General features: G+C 38.5%; 1 protein-coding gene across 8 annotated transcripts in view; it reads right to left on the reverse strand.

Annotated features, from left to right (window-relative positions):
- Positions 1–23,622, reverse strand: part of ERC1 (ELKS/RAB6-interacting/CAST family member 1) — a 282,351-nt gene that overhangs the window by 94,995 nt on the left and 163,734 nt on the right. For 7 of the 8 annotated variants that reach the window (XM_069003676.1, XM_069003675.1, XM_069003674.1 and 4 more), the window contains 2 exons: positions 21,241–21,372; positions 5,390–5,550 (listed from right to left, as the gene is read on the reverse strand). In XM_069003676.1, the coding sequence (XP_068859777.1) occupies positions 5,390–5,550; positions 21,241–21,372 (293 nt within the window). The remainder of the gene's footprint in view (positions 1–5,389; positions 5,551–21,240; positions 21,373–23,622) is intronic. The other variant, XM_069003679.1, reaches the window with a different exon arrangement.

Here is a 23,622-nt window from a genome sequence, read left to right on the forward strand (position 1 = left end):
GTCATGGCTCATTAAGATAGAACAGTACTTTCTGTCTGCAAGATTGTTCTTGGGGACCATAGAGTTCAAGATAAAGTGAGATACAGAGGTTTTATCACAATGCAGAACAGGACTGTGACACATGCCAAGGTTTTAGTATCTGAAAAGCTACAGAAGAAAAAGATTTTCAAGGCAGGTGAAGAGTAACAACAAACCAGTTACAAAAGGTAAATATAACTTCCCAATACTTAAAGAAACGGAGTAGAGCACAACAATCTAATTCTGTGTGTACTGATATGGGGCACTTGGTTTATGTAGGCTTTGCTAAAGGTTCAAGTCTTTGCTTTGCTGTTTTATCATTCTGTGACACTTTGAGATTCACTTACGTGAAACATTTGATTGACTAGTTTAGTACTGCTGCCCAAAAATGGGTTAAACTCTTCTGCTTGCTTCCATGATTCAGGCCATCTAGTGTGAGATGCACTGAAAACAGTGTGGCAGGCTGTCTCTAGTGCTGCCAGGACACGTGGGTCTCAGAGTGCTCAAAAGGCTCAAGCAGGAGGACAGAAAGTGTAACAAGGCTCATTCCTCAGTTGCCAGGAGAAAAAGAAATGCAAAGGAGATTATGTTTTGTCTCTAGTTTTCCCCTGAATTTAAAAATAGTAGCAAAAGACATCACATTTGAGGGTAACCAAGATCTTTCAATAAACCTGAGCCTGAAAAGACACAATATATCTGCACACTGTATTTCAGCTTTCCTATTGGATTCTGTACAATCTGCTTGGAGATTAACAGCAGTTCCAAGGTCAGTTTATTTCAAATTATTTAAACTTGAGGTCTGTATTGTTCAGTAATTAGAAATGTATTATTTTTCCTATTTCAGACTACTTCAACTGAAGTTTTTACAGTTTAGTGGGGCAACAATATAGAATTAAAATAAACATATACAATTAAATATTTTATGCTTGAAAATTGAAAAGGACAAAACAATGGTAATAGGACACTAGCATGTTCATTTTCACTGTATGCCCTGAAAAAGACACTTAAAAAAGAAAATTCTAAAGCTAATAGAAGGAGAAAGGGACTGACGCAGACGCACTTGTTCAGCTTTGCCCCGACAGTGAATCCTACAGAGACAGAGCGCCTCCTGTGGGACTTCAGCTTATTTAAGTTCACAAGAAGTAATTACAGGAGAAGTTTTGGTACCACTGCTGCCATCACGTGATGGTCTGACACACCAAGTGACCCACAGACCCTGTAAGTCCAGCTCAATATGCTGAAGAGCTTGTGCTGGGCCAAGAAAGCCACGCCTTGCTGATGTGAGGGTAATGTGCTACCACTCTGTGGCACTGACAACGAACACAAAGGGATTTCAAACTATGGAGACAGCTGTTCATCTGCTCTGGGGAACTGTTGTTAATCCATATGCATAAAGCTAACTTCTTTAAAGGCAAAAAAATTCCTTAATGTCCAAGAAGACATTGTGGATGAGCTGACAAGTTGTTGTTGGAGGGACATCAATACTTTGGTTTTTTTAGTTCTGTTCACCATGGGTGCACACAACCTGAAGTATTTTTGTTTGGTTCAAGTGTTTGCAGGGCTTGAAACTACTTCACAGCTCATTTTGGATCAACTGATTTTACTTTTCTGGCAAATAAACTGTGTCAATTAATCAGTTTCTTTTGGACTACTTTCAATTTCAGCTTCATACTCATACCTCCAGACAATGCTCCTTTATTGCTGGGAAGATGAACTTTTCAGAAGATAAACAACCTCAGCTTCCACTGTCTTAATTTTCAGTCATGAGTGTTCACGTGCATGCCTTTGTATTTTTCTTATCTGAGAGTCAGAAAATGAAGACGTGGACTTCTCCATCTACCAAATATTTTTAAGTCGTATCATGCAGGAAAACTGTAGCAGAGATATGGGTGAACAGTCCTCCTGCATAGCCCTGCCGAGGTTGGCATCTTATTTTTATGAGTAGCCCTCCTGTAGCTCTCAGCAGCTCCAAGATGAAGAAAGGAAAGGATATGATAAACAGCCTCATTAAGCTACACAGGCCGGGTTCATTTCTGATCACTCTGTATCAAACACTATCTGTGGGATGAATTCATGTAATTAGAAACTACTGTGGTAACTACTCCAAAGATGGCTCATGTACAGTCAGACAAGAAATCAAAAGATGTTTTCTGACAGATTGATTTTGAAACATAAATTATTTTCTGCGATAACAATTAATTCATCTGCAATATCCTTGATTATTTTTCAAGAAACAAGAGGAGAGTAAATTATTCTCAGACAAGTAATAATCCTTCTGTTGTGAGCCAGCAGGATGAAAGATTCAACTCTGAAGCGCCAACTACATTATGTAAGTCTGCATACCTTGAATTATAGGGCTAGCAGCAATTGCAATTAGCAAGAGAAGGCATATTTCAGGAAAGGGCTATTGGATAGTTTTCCAGGTCTGAAAGAACAGATTGAGGAATGCCCCAACTGGGACTTTTCAATCCTGAAGCACATGACTAGGAAGAACCTTCTGGTCCTTCTGACCATAACAAAAGGCCTGTCTAGTAAAAAAACCACGCAGACACAGTGTCTGTTCCCCTTCCCTGTAAGTGCAGTGTCCGCTGCTACAGATTTGGCAACTGCATGAGCTCGGCCTCAGATTAGACTGTGCTTGGTTATTTTCACACACTGCCAAAATTTGCTGACAACACCAGGAAAAAAAAAAAAGAAAGTAAAACTGGTGATTTTCAACAGTTTATAACTCAGCTCAACCTAAGCAGGTTTATATGGGACAAAGAACAGAGATTTCTCTGTAGACAGCACTTTATTCCTGCCTAATTTAAAAGATTTGCTGTGAATGATGGAAACATTAGAACTTCTTAAAGAAAACATAACAAAACAAAAATCCTAGCAGTTCACTAGTATTTCTCTACAGTAGATCAGGGTTGGTGATATAAATAGAGACCATTATCTGACTCTCTCATAATTATTCGCAATAAAGTTTTTTTAAAGAAAACGAAAATATTAGACTGACAGGAAGAGGGCTTCAGAATACACAGTATTTCTTTAAGGAGTGAAATTTCTTGCTTGGAATAATTCACACTTGAGCTATTCTAGTGGCACACTATTCCCTAAGGAGTGTGAAATGATCTTCTCAGGGTTACAGAGTCAGTAGTAAACACAAGTTCTACTCTACGAAACAGTATTTTAAACATGTATTTTCACTAGCATTATATCTAACAACTTCCTATTAAAACCCAGAGGTAACTTTCTGGAGTCCCCTTGTTGCTTTTACACTTTCTTTCACTCCATATCTAGAATCTCCTAAAGCAGCATTTCCTAAGCCATTTTTCTTGTCTGCTCCCCAGCTCCATTAGCTGACTGCAGGGCCTAGGTTGTTAAATCTACACCGCTATCAAATCTCAAATTTAATCAGTGCTGGTTTTGAGCACCTCAAACTTTTCCCACTGAAGCCTGCCCTAAAACATAGGAAACAATACTGCTTCACCATACCTTTGAACACTATCTGTACAACAGCTATTTGTCTCCATAAGAACTCCAAAGGCAGCTAATTGCTTCACAAAACTGACCACTCATTTGATTACTGTTATTTTTCAGTTGAAATAGTAGTAAAGACTTTAACAGCATGAGACACGCTTTGCAAAACTAGAAAAAAGATGAGTGCTTTTCATAAAAGACATCGGCTGGGAAAGCAGGACAACAAAGAAGATATTGGAGTTTCTGTATATAAAATAAGGTATTTAATTGACTGGGAGTCCTCAGCAGAGACTTGTTTGCAACAGAGCCTCATGGTGAGAGCGAGTTTTTGAAGTTTGGATGCCTTTGGCAGCTTTATAGAACTTTAAGACAGACCAACTATGACTAAAACATGCTCAGCTAGTTAACTATACAAACGTAATGCTTTTTCCATCTTTCTCTCCATGTGCTGACAGCATTACCATTCTCTCCAGTGTTCTTCTTCCTTCTGAGGTACAATGGATCTACCAGTTCATGCAGTCCCTGATACTACATTTCAGTACAAAAACTTTCCAACAATAACTTACACAGCTAAGAGAGGTCATCATTTAGAAGTGAGTAGTTATATTAAAGGATCTACACAATTCCAAATACATTTCAGGATATACAGTACACTATGTGTAGATTTTAATGAGAAGGTTTGGCAGAGCAGTTTGGCAGAAGAAAGTACTGTCAAGTGATTGGATATGGGATACATCTCCAGTTGCTTTGGATTCCCACATCACCTAAAGAGCTATTCTTCCCATCCCCCCATACAGCAACTCTCAAGGCAGTCAAATTTATAGCTCAATAAAATTTTTTATTAAAAATAAAAAGTGTGGCTTTTAAGTACTGCAGTCTTCCAACATCCTTATGCCAGGTCTAGATCAAACTGTTGTAGCTGAATATGAAGCTGGGGAGGCTTGGCCCACTTTATACAGCACTCCTAAGTTAAAGTTTCAAGATCTAAGCCACCTCTTTCCATTTTGTAACAGCTGTTTTTCTATCCCTTCATTAAAAAAAAAAAAAAAAAGGAAAGGAAAGAGACCAGTGTAGAATAGTTAAACAAATAAATAATGGCTCACAAAACCACAGTGGAAGAACCACTGCTAGTCCTGCCAATAAAAATGTTCCTTCTCTTCAGGGCTGGCTAAACAACTGAAAGTGTTTCTAATGAACTGCTGGCAGCGCTATCCATCATTGCACTAAATGGATTCATGTCTCCCTAAACTAGGATAAGTATTTATCTGTAATGCACAGTCAGAAATTAGGAAGTATTTAAGCCTGAGAAGTCTAATTCCTCTCTTCTCCCCACCTCCTCAAAGCATGGTTTTATCCAGGCTTCCTTGTGTAAAGAAGATGAGAAAAGTTTGACTGACAGAGAACTTCAAACTGCTCCAGTGCTAATGAATCATCTGCATGAGTTTGAAAAATACTTGAGCAGATCAGACATCTGCTGTCTGATTTTAACACTACAAACACCTGACATTATGTTTATCTCTTCCCTCTTTTTCTTGTCATTTGCTACACTGACTTGCACCTTACCTTGAAGTAGTTATAGGCTGCTCAAAGCAAGATGGCACATTCATTAGACATGAAATGATTGAGTCCCAATAGCTGCTTAGGATCTTTGAAGTTGCTGTTGTGCAAATAATACTAGTCTACTGTAAACAATCAAAAGGAAGAAATGTTTTTGAGCTCTAGAGGAAGCGTGAAAGTCATGTCAGTAATCCCTGGTCAGAAGTCACCTCTGAAGGCTCGACTGATTACAGACAGCTGTTATATGCAGAGACATATCCATGCAGGGGCTATCTCTAGAACAAGGATGAGAAAGGAATGCAGAGACATCAATAAAACACATCTACAAATAATAAAAGAAGACACTTACTTCATTTCCAGGACTTCCTCCAAATGTTTCCTTCTTTCAGCTCGTAGGTTGGTCAAATGGGTTTCCTTCTCAGCCAAAGACTGTTGCGTAGAGGACAATTTTGCTTTCATCGACTCCAGCTCCTGTTTGACCTTCTCCATAGCCATCATCAGCTCTTCTACCTAAAACATTTTTGGAGAAGACAGGAGGAGAGAAAAATAGTGCAGTGTGATCAGCTGGAACTTAGTAAATGTCACAACTAAATTGGAGCACAAAGGTTACCAGTGCATGGATGCTACACAGCACTTCAGGAGGCTGGAGGCATCATCCAGTGCTGTGGACAGGATGTCTACACTTGACCAAAGCAACATTACAGCTTGTGAGTTCACTTAGTTTGGTCACTGCAACATAACCATTACAATACAAACCTTCAACTCTTCTGTATTTCTGCCTTAGAAAATGTACCACAGGGATAAGAGGATGGCCTGTGATGTTAACACTGGCCCACAAAAATGCAAGGTATTAAATGAAACACATAAATAATATACCAAAAGGATAAAAAATTTTCACTGTAAATGATGCCTAAAGAGAAACTACATGTGCACTTAAGAACAAAGGTAATATTTCTGAAGCAGGGAGAGGACTGGGCTCCCATGAAGATGTTAGTGAGGCTGCTTGCCTCAAAAATATGGTTTGAACAATGCTTTTAGGCATGTGCTGGGATTTAGCAATGTAAGACATTCAAAGAGATGCTGATGGCAGAGAAGTACAGCAGAACAATGCTCATATCTTCAGCAAACAGGAAAGATTCAGAATCAACATGATTATAAATTCTAGCATAGATTTTACACAGATGAAGAGTAATTTTATTTTGCACTCAGAACAGGTTCTGTCTCAGGTAAAATTTATCACTAATTAACATGCAATATCACAATAAATGCTCAAATCTAGCTACATATAGCATTCAAAAACCTCTGAATGTGCTTTAATAATTTTATCATAAAGCTCAATGGAACACATTTCACTGACTTCTTCCATGTAGGTTTTCTCTTTCCATCACAACCAAGTTTTCATAAACAATTTTATAATGTGCTTTCAACGTGAGAAACTCAGGTGCTCCTGATGCTGCACATAATCAAACATTTGTATAAATTTAGTATGAAACCACAGCACTGCATTGCCTTTATATCCCTCCATAGCAATCAACTTGTGATCCATCCTGGAAGTGAATTACTGAAATTACAACAAGCTCAATTTCTACTTACGTGTTTTTACAAGGAGAGTTGAGCATGTCATTTGCTATATAGGTGCTGTAGGAGGGAAGTATGTAACATGCTTTAATAAATCCTGTACTCCTAAAGGCCAACCTAATGACTCAGAACAAAAATAAGACTGGTTTTCATCCTCAATCAGTGACAGAGCAAGAAACACTGCAATTGAGAATTAGGAGATCTATAAAAATCTAGCATAGACATTGTGCAGTGTTTACTGCAGAAAGCCTTTCTACTTCCATTCAAATGCAGCTGCCAAAAGGTAGTATTGTTATGCTCACCAAACAAAAAAAATTAAAATATGCAATTATCATAAACTATTCACAATGTATACAGCCAAAGAGTCATCTAGTAATCAACAGACCAAAAGAGAACTTCAGTGACAGGTAGTCCAAACCTGCAAGCATGGATATAATAACCAAACTTTCCCTGTCTTAATAGTGTTTAGCATGCAAAACAAGATTAGAAAATCTGTCAATTTTTAAAACTAGAAGAAAGCTCCTTAAAATGAAATAGAGAAAATATATCAGAAAAGACTGCAAAGAAGGACCACAGAATAGCAGTCAAATAGCAAAAATACTACTAGGATGGAAACTGATTCTTAGAAAAATGGTGGGGTAATGAAGGTGCACTTGTGCAACTGCTGGGATATCATATCAGCTTCTGCTTCTGTTGGGTGGATCAGAAATAGGTACACAGACATTTTCCTTTAAACTGAGAAGAGGCATGCCACCTATAAACCCCTCGGCTTGAACAGAAAAGCACCTCGAATCAACAAGCCCCCAGCCAAGTGCAACAGTCAAAAGGGCCTGTGTCAATCCATCAGCTGTCAAGACAAAACAATCTGTGAAGCAACATCTTCTCCGTAATCAGGTTTGAAATATTCCTGACTGGCTTCCTCCCACTGCCAGCCATCAAGGTCTGTGATGCTAATGCTGAAGGACTGGTTTGCTTGATGTAGATCTGTAGCATGACAACTCTGTGCTGTTTTGAAGGCATGAGGAGACTGGAGCCTGATATCTGGGCCAAGGCTCCTAGGGAGAGGTGGCAAGGGCTGACTTTGCAAGAGTATCTCATAGCAGTTTTTATTGCAGGCACTTAATCTCTTTCTCATCGCTCTGTTTGATAACTGTTTTAATTCTAGGGCTATAGTTTGTATTTTTGCAGGCCAACAGAAAATTGATCTAATCATGTATTAGGAATGGCTGGAATGAGAGTAGCTTTTAAACTCTGCCAACAACTTGGTTTACAGAACTGTCATTACCTTCCATGCGCTCCAGCAAGGGCCATTTGTCACACAATTTACTGAAGACAAAGTTCACCAAAATAGTGATGATTTTATTCACAGTAAAGACTTCATTGTTCAGATTCATCAGGTTGTAGATAGTCCATGGGTCTATTTCAATTAAACTTCTACAAAACAAAACATTTTATTTGGCAGCTTATGAATCTTAGTGCAGACCTGTCCCAGTAAGCACTCCTGTGAGAAATAATAAAGGAATATTCACTGGAAGCAAACTACTTGCAATGCACATCTAATTTAGCCTATACAAAAACTTAACATCTATCCTTGATTTTTTTTCCTTAAGAGCAGGTAATTATAAAATAAAGAAAAAATATTTGCCAAAACCAGAGCTCTGGGCACGCTGAGACATTTTCAGAGACATGCCATTGACGTTTTCAATTTAGCTGTGGGTGAGCTTGTGTCAGTTGTAGCTAGAAAGTCTCCACCTATTTCAGAAGATGTAAAGAGTGAACTCTTGCTCCTCTTTTCTCAAATGACAGTATATAAAACAAAGTGTATCTCAGATGATCTATGACCTAGCCATGATTCAGTTCTCTGTAGACAGGCCAGAAAGGTCTTCATGTATTCTGAGCAGAAAACTTAAATGGAGACTTAATTTGTTCATTGTTTTTAGGCCTTAAGTGACCTGACCAGGTGACAGCTTATCTTTAAGGACGAACATCAAGCTGAAATAAGTTTCCATTAGAGGAGACAGCTCCTGAGAGACTGAACAAACTATGTGAAAGAAGGCAAAGAATGTCAATTAGATCAGTATGGGATTCACAGCAGCAGAAGAGGGAAATGTCAAGACAGAACAAATATTTTACATAGTATTACATCTCCTTCCTTTGGAAGCATGAAAGCAAGGCAGAGAGAAACAGCAATGCAACAGGAGAAATTTATCTATCATGTCAATGGCAGCCTGTAAAGAAATGATTTAATAACAAAAAAAAATGAAGCCCTTTTCAGGAGCCTATCTACCATCTTAACCTCCCTGCTCCTACAGATGGTTATTTCAGGCTCCTGCAACTGCAAATCAAAACCCAGGCTTTTGTGCAGACACAGAGATACCACATTATCTCCAAACACATAGTGCTTCCAGTAAACCTTTCTGGCCATTGGGTAATGTGGAGCCAGGGAGCTGCAAAGAGCTTAGTCAAGTTCCCCAAAAGCCAGTAAAAAGACAGCAAAATTGAGAAAGGGACTGTATATACAAAGTATAACTGAGGCTGGAAATCCTACCTGGCTCTGTACTAGCTCATGGAATGATTTCTGATTATCAGGACAGGCAAGCTCCAGTCCCCTCGCCCATTACATGAGAACTAATGCACTGCTAAGAATTCCTGAGACACAATAGATATTTCAGGCCAGGAAGAATGCTATTATCACCTGATGTGGTTGTTATTGTTTGCCTCTTAAAATCTGAGCCCAAAGACTCCAATACCTAAAGTTGATCCAGACAGATGGCTAGCTAATGGAACCTCAGCATCCCCAAACACTTCAGTTTGTTTAGATTACAATGTTGTGGCAGCCACCTTTTTTCTTCCCATTGTGAGCTTTCCTCAGTGATAAAGCATCACCTGAAGATAACTTTTCTACTGCACAGAAAATTGGAAAAGGCTTCTCTAGCTCTCTCAGGAAGATAGTCCTAAAGCTTAATTTTCTGCTTGCACCTTTTCAGAGAAGCAGAGCAATTGTGGATCATGATACAAGCAACAAATGCATCATGAATGCAGGTAACACAGTGTAATTCAGTACAGTGGGACTGTGCAACCCTAAAGAGGCAACGGCAGAGTCATCAATATGGGGGGAAAAAAAGAGCAAAATGCTATTCACTTGCAAAAACACTTGCAGGGGCAGAGGCTCTATTCTGAAATGGTGACCCATGCAATCCATGTTTATATGCTATGAAAAGGCTAAGGAATGCCCTCCACAGGCACCACAAAGGAAAATTTTCTAGTCTCAAGTGATAGGATTTGAATGCATCCAAATTCACATGTATACAACTGCCATTAAAGACAGCAAATCACTGGTACACGATATAAAAATAATTTATGCTAATGTTAGAGAAGGCTTTTTCTCACCTGTAGATTATCAATCTTTACAGGAGAGACTACTTATCTTTTTTTGATTTTCACTGAATGGTTTGGGTTGGAAGGGACCTTCAAGCACCGTGTAGGCCAACCCTCTTGCCATGTCTTTCACTAGATGAGGTTGCTCAAAGCCCCATCCAACCCAACCCTGAACACTTCCAATGATGGGACATCCACACCTTCTCAGGGCAATCTGTTTCATTGTCTCAGCATGCTCATTATAAAGAACTTCTTCCCTATGTCCAGTCCAAACTTAGTCTCTTTCAGTTTAACACCATTGACTCTTGTCCTGTAACTAGAGACCTTGGGGAAGAGTCTCTCTCTCTTTGAAGTCCCCTTTTCATACTTCAGGGTTGCCATGAAGTCTCCCCAGAGCCTTCTCCAGACCCAAAATTTCAAATTCCCAGGGTTTTCTCATAGGAGAGATGCTCCAACCCTCTGATCATCTTGGCCTCCTCTGGACCTGCTCTAGCAGATTCATGACCTTCCTGTGCTGGGGGCCCTAGAGCTGGATGCTCCAGGTGGGGTCTCTCCAGAGCAAAATAGAGGGGCAGAATCCCCTCCCTTGACCTTCCCAGTCTGTAATTAAGTCTCAAAGGGCATGACAAAGGGACAAGACTGTTACACTAAGATCCCCTCTCCTAAGCTGGAGATACAGTATTTTAGGTGCAGTATTGTAGGAAACACAGTTTAATGTTTAATTACATACCTGGAATCAGAGTCATTTTTATGTTTCTGATTGAAGGAAAGAAATTCTAGTTCTTTCAACATACATCCAGACACAGCAGGCTATGGGATAGCTGTTTATATTCATTATTGTGTCTCAAAAGTTTCAGGCAGAATACAAAATGATGAAATTTCACAGGATACAGGTACAAATACCAACACAAACAAGTCATTTTCCATGATCTGTATATAAATTAATCACTAGAGATCTTTTCAAAACCACCTCAGCAGGCTAACAAGTATATTTAAAATTATTTATTTTCTAAACATGGGCCTGTTTTGTATAAACAAGAAATTAGCATTGCAAGACAAAAAGTATTAAAAAACTGTACTTTTGCCCAAAATTAATTAGGCAAGCAAAACAAAAAGTCTTCCAGTTAAAAGTCATTAGAAAGAATATCAGAAGGACGAAAAAATAATTAACATTTCTCAAAGTGTCACTCTCAGATGACAGCCTCCTATTTTTCTACAGCTCTTGAGTTTTTAAAGTATTTTTTTATCTCACTATGTACCATTGCTGAAACAATAAAGAGACTGCAAATTTCTGCATTATCTTTTACTCAGTTGAACTGATTAGACTGCAGAGAAGGAAAATAAATAGACATGAAAAGACAAAGACAAGAGACCTGGCTCCTTGTAAACTTGTTTGGATCCCAGAAAAATTTCCTAGAACAGATGTTAAGAGATGGAAAAAGCACAGGCCAGACTTGGGACTTAAGCATGTAATTTAACTGCCTCCAGTAACATATTACAGGGAGAAAGCACTGAGTCTGACATAACTTGGATTGCCAGCAAGACCAGATGGTTTGCTTAAATCACAAGCTAATAAACCTTTACACAAAATAAGAGGAAAATGAATTATGGTTTCATCATAGCCCCATTTTCGTTAAAGCAGTAGGGTGGCTTTAAGGTACTCTTAAAGACTGTATCCAAGACACTTAACTAAATTCTTAGCTATTCTGAATTAAGGGAACAAACTTCAAATTCCTATAGGTATTGGAAAAGCTGTTAGGCATAGCTTTTTTAGAGCTAAAAATATCAGAAGAAAAGGAGAGAAATCAGTAAACAATAACAAGAAAAATCTTCCTCTCCCTCAGTAAAATTATAGTGTAATATCTGATTTGTAAAGTAAGGACAGCCCTCAACCACAAAAACAGCTGAAAAGCTCTGCCCCACTGAGAGCAGAAGGATGTAAAGCAGAATGGCTCTGTCCCACCACACAGGCTGGAGCTCTGGCTTCAATTCAAGCCCCTCTTATTCTGCACCAGTGCACAGGATGCAGTAATCAAGATGTGTCTATACATCACTTTCACCTGCATCTCAAAGGGGTGCCAGACTTGCAGCACCACTTTTGCCAAAATCAGCTGTGTACAGCATTAGAGGACTGTGGCAGACTGCACATGGACAAGGAGTTCTGTTTGCAGTAAAGAGGGGAGTTAATGTTGAAGCTGTGAAATGGCTGGTGGATTATCAGCTCTCCAGAGAAAAGGCAGGGTCTTTCGATCCTCTGTAATACACAGCAGTCATTTTAGGCATGAACTTTGTCTTTCTTTTCATTACCGTGTGCCTTTCTTAAGTCTTTGTGCCTTTTTTTTTTTTTTTTTTTTTAGGTTTTCTGGATTTTGTACATTCAGCATCCATGATAAAATAGTGTCTTGGTGGCTTAACAGAACTGGTGCCACTGTGCTGTTCTTACATTATTAAATGTGAAAAAGGAGAGGAGTGAGATAAAGAGAACAAAAGCCTATGGTCTGAAAACCTGCAGGATACTGCAGATGAGTGCAACTTTTCTTATCACTGTGATATTGAGATATTTAGACAGCTGATGTCTCTTATTTCCATGAGCTGGTCTTCCAACAAAAACTTCATTATAAAAAGAGCATCTGATTATAAAAGGAGTTAATGCTCTGTATTGCTCCTTAATGTCTCCATTGATGGCTCTAGGCAATGAAGAGCACCAGTGAGATCGAGCAGATATCCGACATTACCGTGTTACTCCTGCAGAAGCCACACAAACATAAACAAAGAAGCCTCTGTCAAGGGGTCTGTTACTTGAGTATCCACCAAGTGCTTTTTGCTCATACTCTGAGAGCACTGAGTTTTTGTATGGAGAAAGAGGAATCGGGATTCACAGATATTTGGAAAAGAGAAAACTCCTGAGCCTTCAGGACTCAGTAAGTCACAGCTGTGTCCTGTTAGGATGTTTGGAGGTAGCTTTGACAGTTGTATCTCCTAAATGTGGGCTATAACCTACATAAATAAGCAACAGCCTACTGCTGGGACAAGAGCTCTTGAGAAGGAAACAATAATTGCCTCTGCTTAACACAAACAAAATATTTGAGTCAGGCCTTGAAAAAAACTAAGTGAAAACTGAATTCTTATTTCTACTGAGGAAAAGAAATCTGATTTAGTCACTGTTATCTGAAGACCATAACAAGTTACAATTCCATTTCTACACTTTCCTCAAGTGAAACTATTATCCAATGAAACATTCTCATTATGTTTCTTAACCCACGCAAACATACCAAAGGAAGCTGTCCTATTTTACTTTACATGGATCTATAGTCTCAGGGAACTGTCTTGTGTTTATCTTCCATGGGTAGCAATGAGTCTCTCCCACCCCTTGGGAACACAGCAGCAATCACTAGGAATAACAATCAACTTTGAAAAAACCTGGATTTTGATCACCTTTTAAAAATCTCTCCAGAGGCAGAGACACACGAATGCAGCACATGAAGCACATTCTGTGGAGCGCTGCACACGCTCACTTGGCACAATTTATCACATCCAAACAAAAGTCTCGAGAGCCATGGTTAATTCATGATACTCCAGCCACAACTCTAAACGTGGCCATCTTCAAAATAAATCGCCCTTTCTCAGGTTACATCTACAGCTGCTAAAGTAGAAGCGAGACTAATTGCCCAAGGTTTTTAGCAGTTTTTCACCAGCTTTCTGCAGACCACGCCGATTTCCATTTTGCTGCATTTTAGACAGTTTCAGGTTAACTAGGATATGTCACTATGGCAGACAGTTTAGACCTAACTGAGTAATATTTGAAGTAAATATTTAATGCTGTGCTACACAGCATAGCAAAGACTGTCAATTTATATAGCACAGATTGATTTTCCAAAGAGAAAAATTCTGGGATGATGTATTAACTCACTGCAAGCAGTGAAAAACGTTATGCTGATTCCATATACAACTTTAACACTCTTTTCCCAAAAGACATTAAGGATCATGAACATAAATAAATGAAAGCACATGCACTGCCATGTGAAGGTTGAACATGTGGCAAACTGAAGAAGCACAGTCTCATTGGCAAGCTCAGGAAAGTTTCCACCTCTAGAAACTTGTGGAAGCAGATCTTTAGCACTGTAGTTAACAGACAGCAAATAGCAGAACATAACTACAATAAATAAAAAGAACTTCCACTATTTGGAGCCAACTGAATTCAGGCTGCAATTCACTGAAGGGTTTGAAGGAATCCAACGGTACACAGCAGTACAGGAAAGTCTGGAAGCTTTTGTGTGAGTAGGAAATATTTCAAATGAAGAGGCATCCTCAATTTAATGAGCCTCAAGCTTGTCACTTTCCTGCGGTTTTCTATATAGCAGAATGCTATGGAAAGGAAAACAGTTTCTCTTCTTGCACTTCATGGATTTTGGGGAAAAATCAATTATGTCAGAAAAAGAACATATATTTTTCAATTTATGAATCTAATGTTCAAGTCTAATGAGCTTTTCTAATGCTTTAATCTACATATTATTGTATCACACCTGCATTTAAGATCACAGTTAAAGAATGCAACTGGAAAAGAAATTTAAAAAGAAAAAAGCACAGGACTAGCTTAAACAAATATTAACACAAGTATTTGCATGGGTCCTTACAATTACAAACAAGCATTAATGTAACCAAATCTGCAAGAATTTGGTTTTCTCTTGAGCCACAACAAATAAAATGCTGTCTAGAGGTAGGTGCTTAAGAAAAGAATATAACAGGCAGAGAGATGCCAAGATAGAGCTTTGTCTGGAATACCTGACTATAATAAAAGGTATAACATGAAATCGGTATTTATCTATTAAACAATAAAAAGGGATAAAAATACAGACGAAATTATCTAAAAATCGGCACTTGCACCAAATTTATATATAAGTTTCCATCAGTATTTCTCATTTCATTAAATGAAAAGGTGACTTATATGGAGAAATGCTCAATGTATATTTTGCGCAGAGGTTAATTATCCTTTCAGTGTCCCCAATTCTCCTGAAAGTCATCAAATTTTGACTACTTTGCAACCTTAAACAAGAGCAACAAATTAAACAAAAACAAAGTCATCATCCCTGGAGGAATTTAAAAGACAGGTAGATGTGGTGCTTAGGGACATGGTTTAGTGGTGGGCTTGGCACTGTCAGTGGTTGGACCCGATGATCTTGGAGGTCTTTTCCAACCTAAACAGTTCTATGCTTCTAAAAGATTTAGAAGTTTTTTGTCTATAATGTTAGAAAAATATCTCTGCCTCAAAGTCATTAGGCATGATTTTCTATTCATCATTTCTCTCTCTATTCATTCTTCCCATCTGGAGGCAAAAAGAACCTCCCAAGCCCCCAGCTCAGCACAGCTGAACACAACTAAGACAGAAAAATTCCACTCCTCCAGCTCTTAAAAGGTACATTACTGAATGCAGAGGGAATTACATACCAAATTACCTCTCCCTTGCAGGGAGAGTTACTCAGTACAAATCTGCGTATTTTTAAAGGAAAAGGTTATGTAATCCATTGAAATATCTGGGGAAAAGAAGCAACATTAGGGAGATGCAGTGCTCCTAAAAATTACTGCAAACATATTCACTGACAAGGACACAGTGCATGGTGAACTTCAGTTACCCAAAATGCTTTCTCTACCCAAAGCAGAACAATCAGACAGAAGAATAAAGTAAATCTCTTGGGAAACAATGGTAAGGTTATACTTTGGGCTGACACTGACTTAAAAAGCTCTTAAAATTTTCTATCAGTAAAAAAAATTAAAATACAAGGTTTTAGCAAAGAGTTTTATTTAATATGGACTAAGTACACAAATTACTTTGCACATGTACATATATACACACACTCAAAAGCCAAAATGATTTTGGCAGACTTTTACAGAAAAGAGCTTTTCAGAATATACTCAAGGGAAGTTCAGCCAAAGAACTGTAAACTCCTTAGAAAAATTATAGAAAAAAACTCCAGTACCTTCACCCCAAACCATACCTTGGATTACTGCCTTGATCTCCCATCTCTTAGTTTATCAAATTTCCCATTAGGAGATACAGAAGAAAAGATAAAAACATTCATTAAAAGCAAACTGTCCAGCATGTACTACAGAGCAATCAGAACTCTGACATTTCTATGGTGCTCAGAAAACATCTATAGGTAAGTGGTTCAGAGAAATTCCCCTTTATATTCTTCATTTACAGGGACCTGCAGGAAGTCACTTAGTGTGTCAGAATTTGTGCTGTGAAATAATTCCAGTGCTCAATATATGTGAGAAAATATTTCAGATCTATTTCAGCAACAGAATGCTCAGCAAAAAAGGTATGTCTTTTAATTTATTTTGCATTTTTAGAAGGTACTTGATAGGATAGGGTCCAATATATGATAAATCTATGGTAAATGTAGTTTCTGTTCTATTCTTACAAGGAATTGTAGTCTAAATAATATTTGCTAGAAAGTTAAAACCAGAATGGTGTTCTGATGGAAGTGCAAATGACAGGTACCATTCAAAACTTGGTGAGAATTTCTGTACAGTAACTTACACATAAGACAGAAAAGGCTCTTAGAGGCTCTACTCTACATTCAAACCCTTGCAGACCTTGTATTTACAGTAGGGAAACAGGAGAGAACTGTGAAGGAAGTGCTGGTTGAGTTATTAACCTATTTCATGTTTATTTTTCCTTAACAAACAGATAAAAATTTGATATGTAAGATATGTGATAGAGAATTTCAGGAGTCTTGTTATCAACACATTTTACATGTAATGCGTACCTGAAATAATATTAAATCCTGCTGAAATAATTTATAGAGACAGTGGGAGAATGGAATGAGCGTAAGAAAATACATTTAATCAATACATTACTTTTACAATATTCAGGCTTTTATTTTTTCCTTAAAAAGGGAAAGCAGAAAAATCTGCCCTGTGGAGGATAAAAAGACACAGTGTATGAACACAGATATGGCTATTTATACATCTACATACTTAACTTCATTTGAAATTTCCCACTGAGAACCATAACTTCAAAAAAAGTTGATGGAAGGTGTCAAGATCAGACTGCCAACTCAAAAATTTCAGTTTAAGTAGCTACTTAAGGAAGGAAGGAATGACGAGGTAATGGTCATTATTTTATGTGTTTATTTGCCATTAGGTTTTAGGGTAAGGAGTTAAATGTTAGCTGATACTATACAGAGAGTGCATTTAACCAGGAGCTGATATTCGTGAGGGAACAGAGCTGCACTACTATCAGCAGAAGCATTATTTAAATGTCTAAAATCTTCTGCTTTTCAAATTTGAAGGAAATAAAATAAGCCAGAGAAACATATGCTGTGGTCAGGCAATGCACCATCTCACTCAAAGAAATAGTAGCCCATTGTAAAGGCTGCATTAAGTTTCTGCTAAAAGTATTTTTAGTAATAATACTAAGCAATTCCTGCCTCCACTTCTCAGTCCTGCCCCCACAGGTCAATGTTTCCTCAGATCTCCCTCAAGTTCTGCATGGGGATCCATGAACCAGGTCAGTGAAGTGCTTCACATGAAAAAATCCCTTCAAAAAAATAAAAGTTGTTACCATGAATTAGGTCACTGCTCTGTTTCACAACACAGCCTCACAACGACCTTGGCTGGGAAAACAGCAGGGATGTGCACTCAAGTATGGGGATGAAAGTGAGCAAGGAGAAGGAGAGCATGAAGTATCTTAGGTCAGAAGATATTTGTGAACTATGCCCTCCAGTAAGGAGGGATCAAAATGCCAGTAATCCTACTGTTGTGCTCCTTGAGACAAGAACCTGTCGCTAATTATTGATCGACACTCAGTCACAGAACTTGAACTTGGGTTTCACTTTATTTCACTAAAAGGGTCTCATTCTTTCATAAGGATCAAAGCACATTTCCAGCATTGGCCTGGGAATGGTGCTGATTAAGACTCAATTCATGCAAAGGATAACCTCCTGCTTCCTGCTGCAGGAGAAGGGATGGTAAGACACACCAGGACAGCGAAAGGGTTTGTGAACAAGACAGGGCTTCTAGTCAAAGAAAACCTCCAACAGTTTTTCCTAGCAAGCAAAACTACAGCTGCATTTCTGAGCAGGAAAAAACTTCTCTATAATTCCTCTTTTCCCCCCTAATGAACATAATGATAGCCTTTCTAAAATAAACTCAGGTTTGGTTAATGCAGAAATCATGTCTGAATCTACATTTACCATCTCTACTAAAAAACCCCTTTACAATAGAAGCATTTATCCAAGAAGTCCTACCTTCAGCCTTATGGGCAGTACTTACAAAGAAGTCTCCACACACCTTCTGACCTTCCACACAAAGGGCTGAACTAGTGGGACTAGCCACAGTACTACATAAGCCCACAGCTGTAAGGAATTCACAACGATATTTACACACAGGATTCAGCAGGTGCACCAGCAAAACCAGGTGAAGACTATTAGAAAGAAGGGCTTGAAGAACTTTCAAGCCTTCCCAGCTGTGCAAGACTGCCTCATCTGCTTTCTGTATGGCAGGGTTTCTGCTACACAGATCAGCAGGGACACTAAAACGATGCCCAATTCAATAGGTGCTCTGCTCCCAGCAGGAAATGCCTGATTTTATTTTTGGGAAAGATGAAAGAAAGAACAGGTCTAAAATCCTGAAATAAACAGAAGTCTTTAGTCAGCAGGAGACGTCTTGCATACACAGATTGTGTATTAACACAGTTAACCCACTGTCACAGTTAATACACACTGACAGGATATTTTCAAACACTAGATTACAGAGAGCAAGATTTTAATCTATAATGGATATATGAGAACCATGAAATGCAGGGTGGCTTCGTGGACACTGTAATTCAAAACTGAAGCCTATAAAATAGCACAACACCACACACCATGAGATGATGGAGGGTAGGATTACACAACACGAGGCTACAGTAACAACACTAAATATGGGAGCAGAGGGACACACTAATGAGATGTCCTCATACCTTGAACCACCTAAAGCCAAAATGGTTGACCTCATGCACTGATTCATTAAAAAGCTTCAGACAGGCAGTGAAGTGGCAAAATGGTAGAAAACAAGATAAAAAAGAGAGGAAAGAAAAAGCATGCAATTAAAAGCAAATTATAATCAGTTTGAACAACATCAACATTTTAAAAATCCCACACATCACTCACACTTGGTCTAAGAATATTCATAACCTATTATAGGGTTTGTGAAAGTCAATGGATCTGCCATTGATAGTATATGCAACATAGAGTCTTGCATTTTAAAACTCTAAAATTATCTGTGCTTGTCTTCCAGAATTCTACAGAGAACTTCCTCAGAACATAATAAAACAAAAAGGGGCATTCTTTAAAAGTAATTGAAGGAATATGCACTGAAAAACATTTGAAGGGAAGTCTCCTCTGCACCTTGGAAAAACAGCTGCTTGCCACCACTTTAAATACACCTGACTGTATTTAACTGATACCACACCCAAAATCGTGTTGGACAAAGTGGGGCACAGCAGGTCTCGCAGTGCTGACTGGAATAAAGCTCTCCCAGAGCCTTTTCCTCTGTGCTGATTTGTTGCTCATACTTTAAAAACGGTAACTGGTCAGAACTGGCAGTTTAGTTATGCTGCAGTAAGACACTGCTGTCATAGATGTCAGCTTTTCTGTCTTCCAATACTGCTGCTCCCACTCCATCCTTCTTTCTCCTTCTCACTTCCATATGCACTGCTACATCCAAGTTAATTTCTTTTTTATGCTGTTACCTACCATATTCCACCAATCTTTATCCACAAATCTTACTCGTCTTGGCTCTCTTCTGCTCTTCTCAATCTCTCTCTTGACCCTGATGGTTTATTGATCTTCAGGCTGTGGATTTCCCTGCCTTGTCTCATTTTTAAGATGTTACACCCAATTCCAATGTTCTAGTTTTAATATTTATATATATTATATATTTTTATAATTATACTTTTTTTATATTCTTTGAGCACCAGCTTCTATGTGCTCAAAGAACATAAACAGTCACTTTGTCTTGTAACTAATTAATTAAAACATTATAACATCCTAGGCATCAAATCACATACTAGTTTGATTTTGAGGCACATACTGGTTTTGTGCCTCATCACAGAACCCAATGCTTTGTTAGGTATGTTTTCCTTTCAAGGAGATCTAATCTTTGAAGTGGCATTCACTACCCAGTTAACATTTCTAGTCCATGCAATTTTTATAAAGGCTATAAGAAGTTTGGAAAGAAGACAGTCTTGAAAGTGTCTAGGACCTGATACTGATACTGATCTGATACTGTCTAGGATCCTAAAATACAGCAACCAGAATTATCCTCAATATGTCCACCAGCAAACAGGTGAGCTTGTTTAGCCTAAAGAGTGTTTTCTTCTGGAAAAGTCAGATTTTTACCTTTTTTTCATTAAAGCCTGTGATACAATACAGGTTAAGAAAAACCTCTTAAAATGTTTAGAAGTGCACTTGGTCAGAAGTGTTGTTAAGTAAATAACAAAGACAAGGAGATTCCTCCCCTGAAATGCAACTAACCAAATGCTCCTGTTTGCTAATTACTGTCATAAGGAACAGTGACAAACACTGTAGAGGCTCACAAAGAGTGCCAGTCTCAGCTTCTGCTTCACAAGCTTTAGCAAAGTCTCGCAGATTTATTCATCACTTATGGTATGCTTTCTTGATGGTTACTCACCTGAGTTAAAAACAGGCATGTCCATGAGTCTTCAGAGTCATCTCATCAATGGCAAAAAATCAATTAATGCATAAAAGTTCCTACTTGTGGCTTCAGTACACAGGTGCCTATTTTCTGTGTGCATGCTTGGCTCAAGCCAAGGGATTTGTCTTTTTAACCAGTTGTTTTGCAAGTGCAAGGAGATTGTGGTCCATAAACACAACCAGGCTAATAAAAATCATTGTCTTTCAAATACATTCAATGAAAAAGACAGTAAACCTAAGTATGCCTTACACACAGGAAGGCAGCTTTGTCAGGCAAGACAGATCAGAAGTTAGTGCTTAAACCAATATTTCAAAAGTTATCTCAGGATACCTTATATTTTGATTTTAAGAAAATCTTACCTATGAAATACAACTTATTATGAAGGCTTTGCAGATTTTATGAGTTCTGTCACCTAATGCTGGAACAGACACAGAGGATCATCAAAGAAAGCCAGCTCTGTTTCAAGCAGGAAAGCAGGGAAATTAGTACTTCACTGTCTGGTTACCTTCCTAGGAGGACTACCAGTGACTTAACAAGATTGCAGACCTGTTTCTCAGCATTGATCCTGGCTGACTCCTCTTGTGCTAGCACCATTTCCCGCTCTGCAGTTATCTGAACACTTTCTCTGAGTGCCTCTTCCAATTCTTCAATCCGATCATCCTTTTTACGCAGATTGTCCTGGAAAATGACGGGAGACTAGGTGAAGATGACTTGTTTGGAACTACAGCCTTTTACCAACCACATTTTAAGCCAACCAAAATGTGTTTCTCCCTCCCAAGGTGCAATTGCAGGCAAATAATCTTCACAAAAAGGAAAGAATGATGAAGGGATGTAAGAGTAAGAGGAAGATCAGAGTAAAGAGAAGGAGAAAGCCAGCAAAACAGGACCTCAAAGCAAGAGTGCTTGCCTGGTGTGGATATATCAGTCCTGTCAGAACATACAGCACAGAGAAGCAAGGATTGTTGGAAAATAAGGATTAGTAAGCAGTTCTGAAGCACAGAAGCCAGAAGTGGCAGGAAGGTAGCAGGCATTCAGAATTGCCTGTTTGCTTGCACATTCAGCAGCAGGCATGGTAAGAAGGGAAACAGCACTGCACTTTGGAATTCACCATTTCCAGGTTAAGAGGGAGAAAAGCAAACATCGACCCAACAGAGTTTTCCACTGTTCAGACTAAGTCTTAAAGAAAGTTTTTACATCAAAGGCTCTCTAGGAAATAGGAAGGATTCATCTGGGCTGTCTGAATCTCAGACATTCAAGTATCAAGACTCCCTAAACACTTATTCTTTGATTAAGAGCATCTTCACAGCTGTGGGTTCAGCTGTGCCTCATATGTTCAGACCACTGAAGAAAACTGTATTGCTCCCCAGAAAATATACTGTTTCATTGGTTTCTAAAAGCAGAATAACTTAAAAAATATGTATATACAAAATAGTGGTATTGTTATTTGTAAAGGAGACTCTCGTTACTTGAGTCTTGCAAGGAAAATAAATGTGTATCTCCTGCTTCTGCAGAAGCAGCTTGGACAGAAGGCTGCAAAGCAGGCTGTGCATACATGAATGCCCTGCACCACGGCTGCTTAACAAATCCACCGCAAGGGCGCAGCTTGACAGAAGATTTCTGCAGTTCTTGTCTTGCAGATTGCTTTAGATCATAGGGTTCAGACGAGATATTAATGCATACTGAAGTTAATACATGGCTTTTCAGCCATCTCAGCAGCAGTGGAAGAATCAAAAATGCTTTTCTTTGTTGGCATTTTTCTCTTTGTCAAATGTACCTCTTTGGCTTCTGTCCTTTTCTATTTAGAATTGTAATTTTCTACTGATACCCTGAAAGAGTTTTGTACCATATAAAGAATAAGGTAAAAGAAGACTGACTTGGGAAAAAACTGACCTTGCAACCATCTTAATGAGAAAATTAGTCACTGGAGTTTAATAAATGAAATCTGAGTTATTCCTTGAACCCTGCTTTCTAGGACCATATCCCCAAAGACAGTTGTATGAAAACCATTTCTGACAGTCTCAAAACTGCCCCTTTCAATGAGAGTGTTCAAGCAGAGATGCAAAGCTTTGTATCAGACTAGTGCAGGACATATGGCACCACTGCCCAGGTAAAGAGCAAGGCTGGTGTTCAACCACCAGCACAGACAGCAGGAGTAGTTAGGCTTTGCAAGCAGAGGAGCTTTCTGCTGATGGGTACATTCCAAGGTGGAGTCACAGGGCAAGTAATTGCTGTTTTCTAAAGAAACAAATGGAGAGATCTACATTTCAAAAACAGGAGTTGCTTAACATGTTTTCATACTTTCTGAATCTTTTAGGAACACTGATAACATCTTCCAAAATGACTTTATGGTTATGATAAGCCTAAACAAAGTCTTATCAAAAAGATGAATAATAAGGTTACAAAATTCTCTGCACAGAATACTGACCATGTCAGACATGGGAAATATTTATTTGCCTATCGGCATTACAGAACAATTATGAACTTTACTTCTTGATATATCATTCATGGACAGCCAAGTGAATGTGTAGTTCTCTGTGTCAATTAACAGAAGTGGGAATTGTACATTTGAACAGCTGCATTTAAAATGGAAACTCCTTTAAAATAAGAATGCAGAATAAAACGTCCTAACACAGGTATATCCAGTCTTCATTCCAGGCAAACATTTCAGAGGTGAATTCACTGTATTAAACAGGACACTATATAGTGCTCTGTTGAGACAGGTGAACTCTTGAGGGACAGGAGGAAGAACAACTGGTGATACCAAAAATACAGTGCCACATTACCTGCATTTGAAAAATATACATCCATATGTAATTAATTTTCCTAAAACAATACACAAACTTTTACATATATAGTAGAGAGTTGCAAGTTAAAAAGTCCAGTGCTGACTTAGAATGAATTGCCTAGAAATGGTGATCTTTTAACTTA

This window comes from Aphelocoma coerulescens, chromosome 1A (genome assembly GCF_041296385.1).
Source record: "Aphelocoma coerulescens isolate FSJ_1873_10779 chromosome 1A, UR_Acoe_1.0, whole genome shotgun sequence".
Taxonomy (NCBI): domain Eukaryota; kingdom Metazoa; phylum Chordata; class Aves; order Passeriformes; family Corvidae; genus Aphelocoma; species Aphelocoma coerulescens.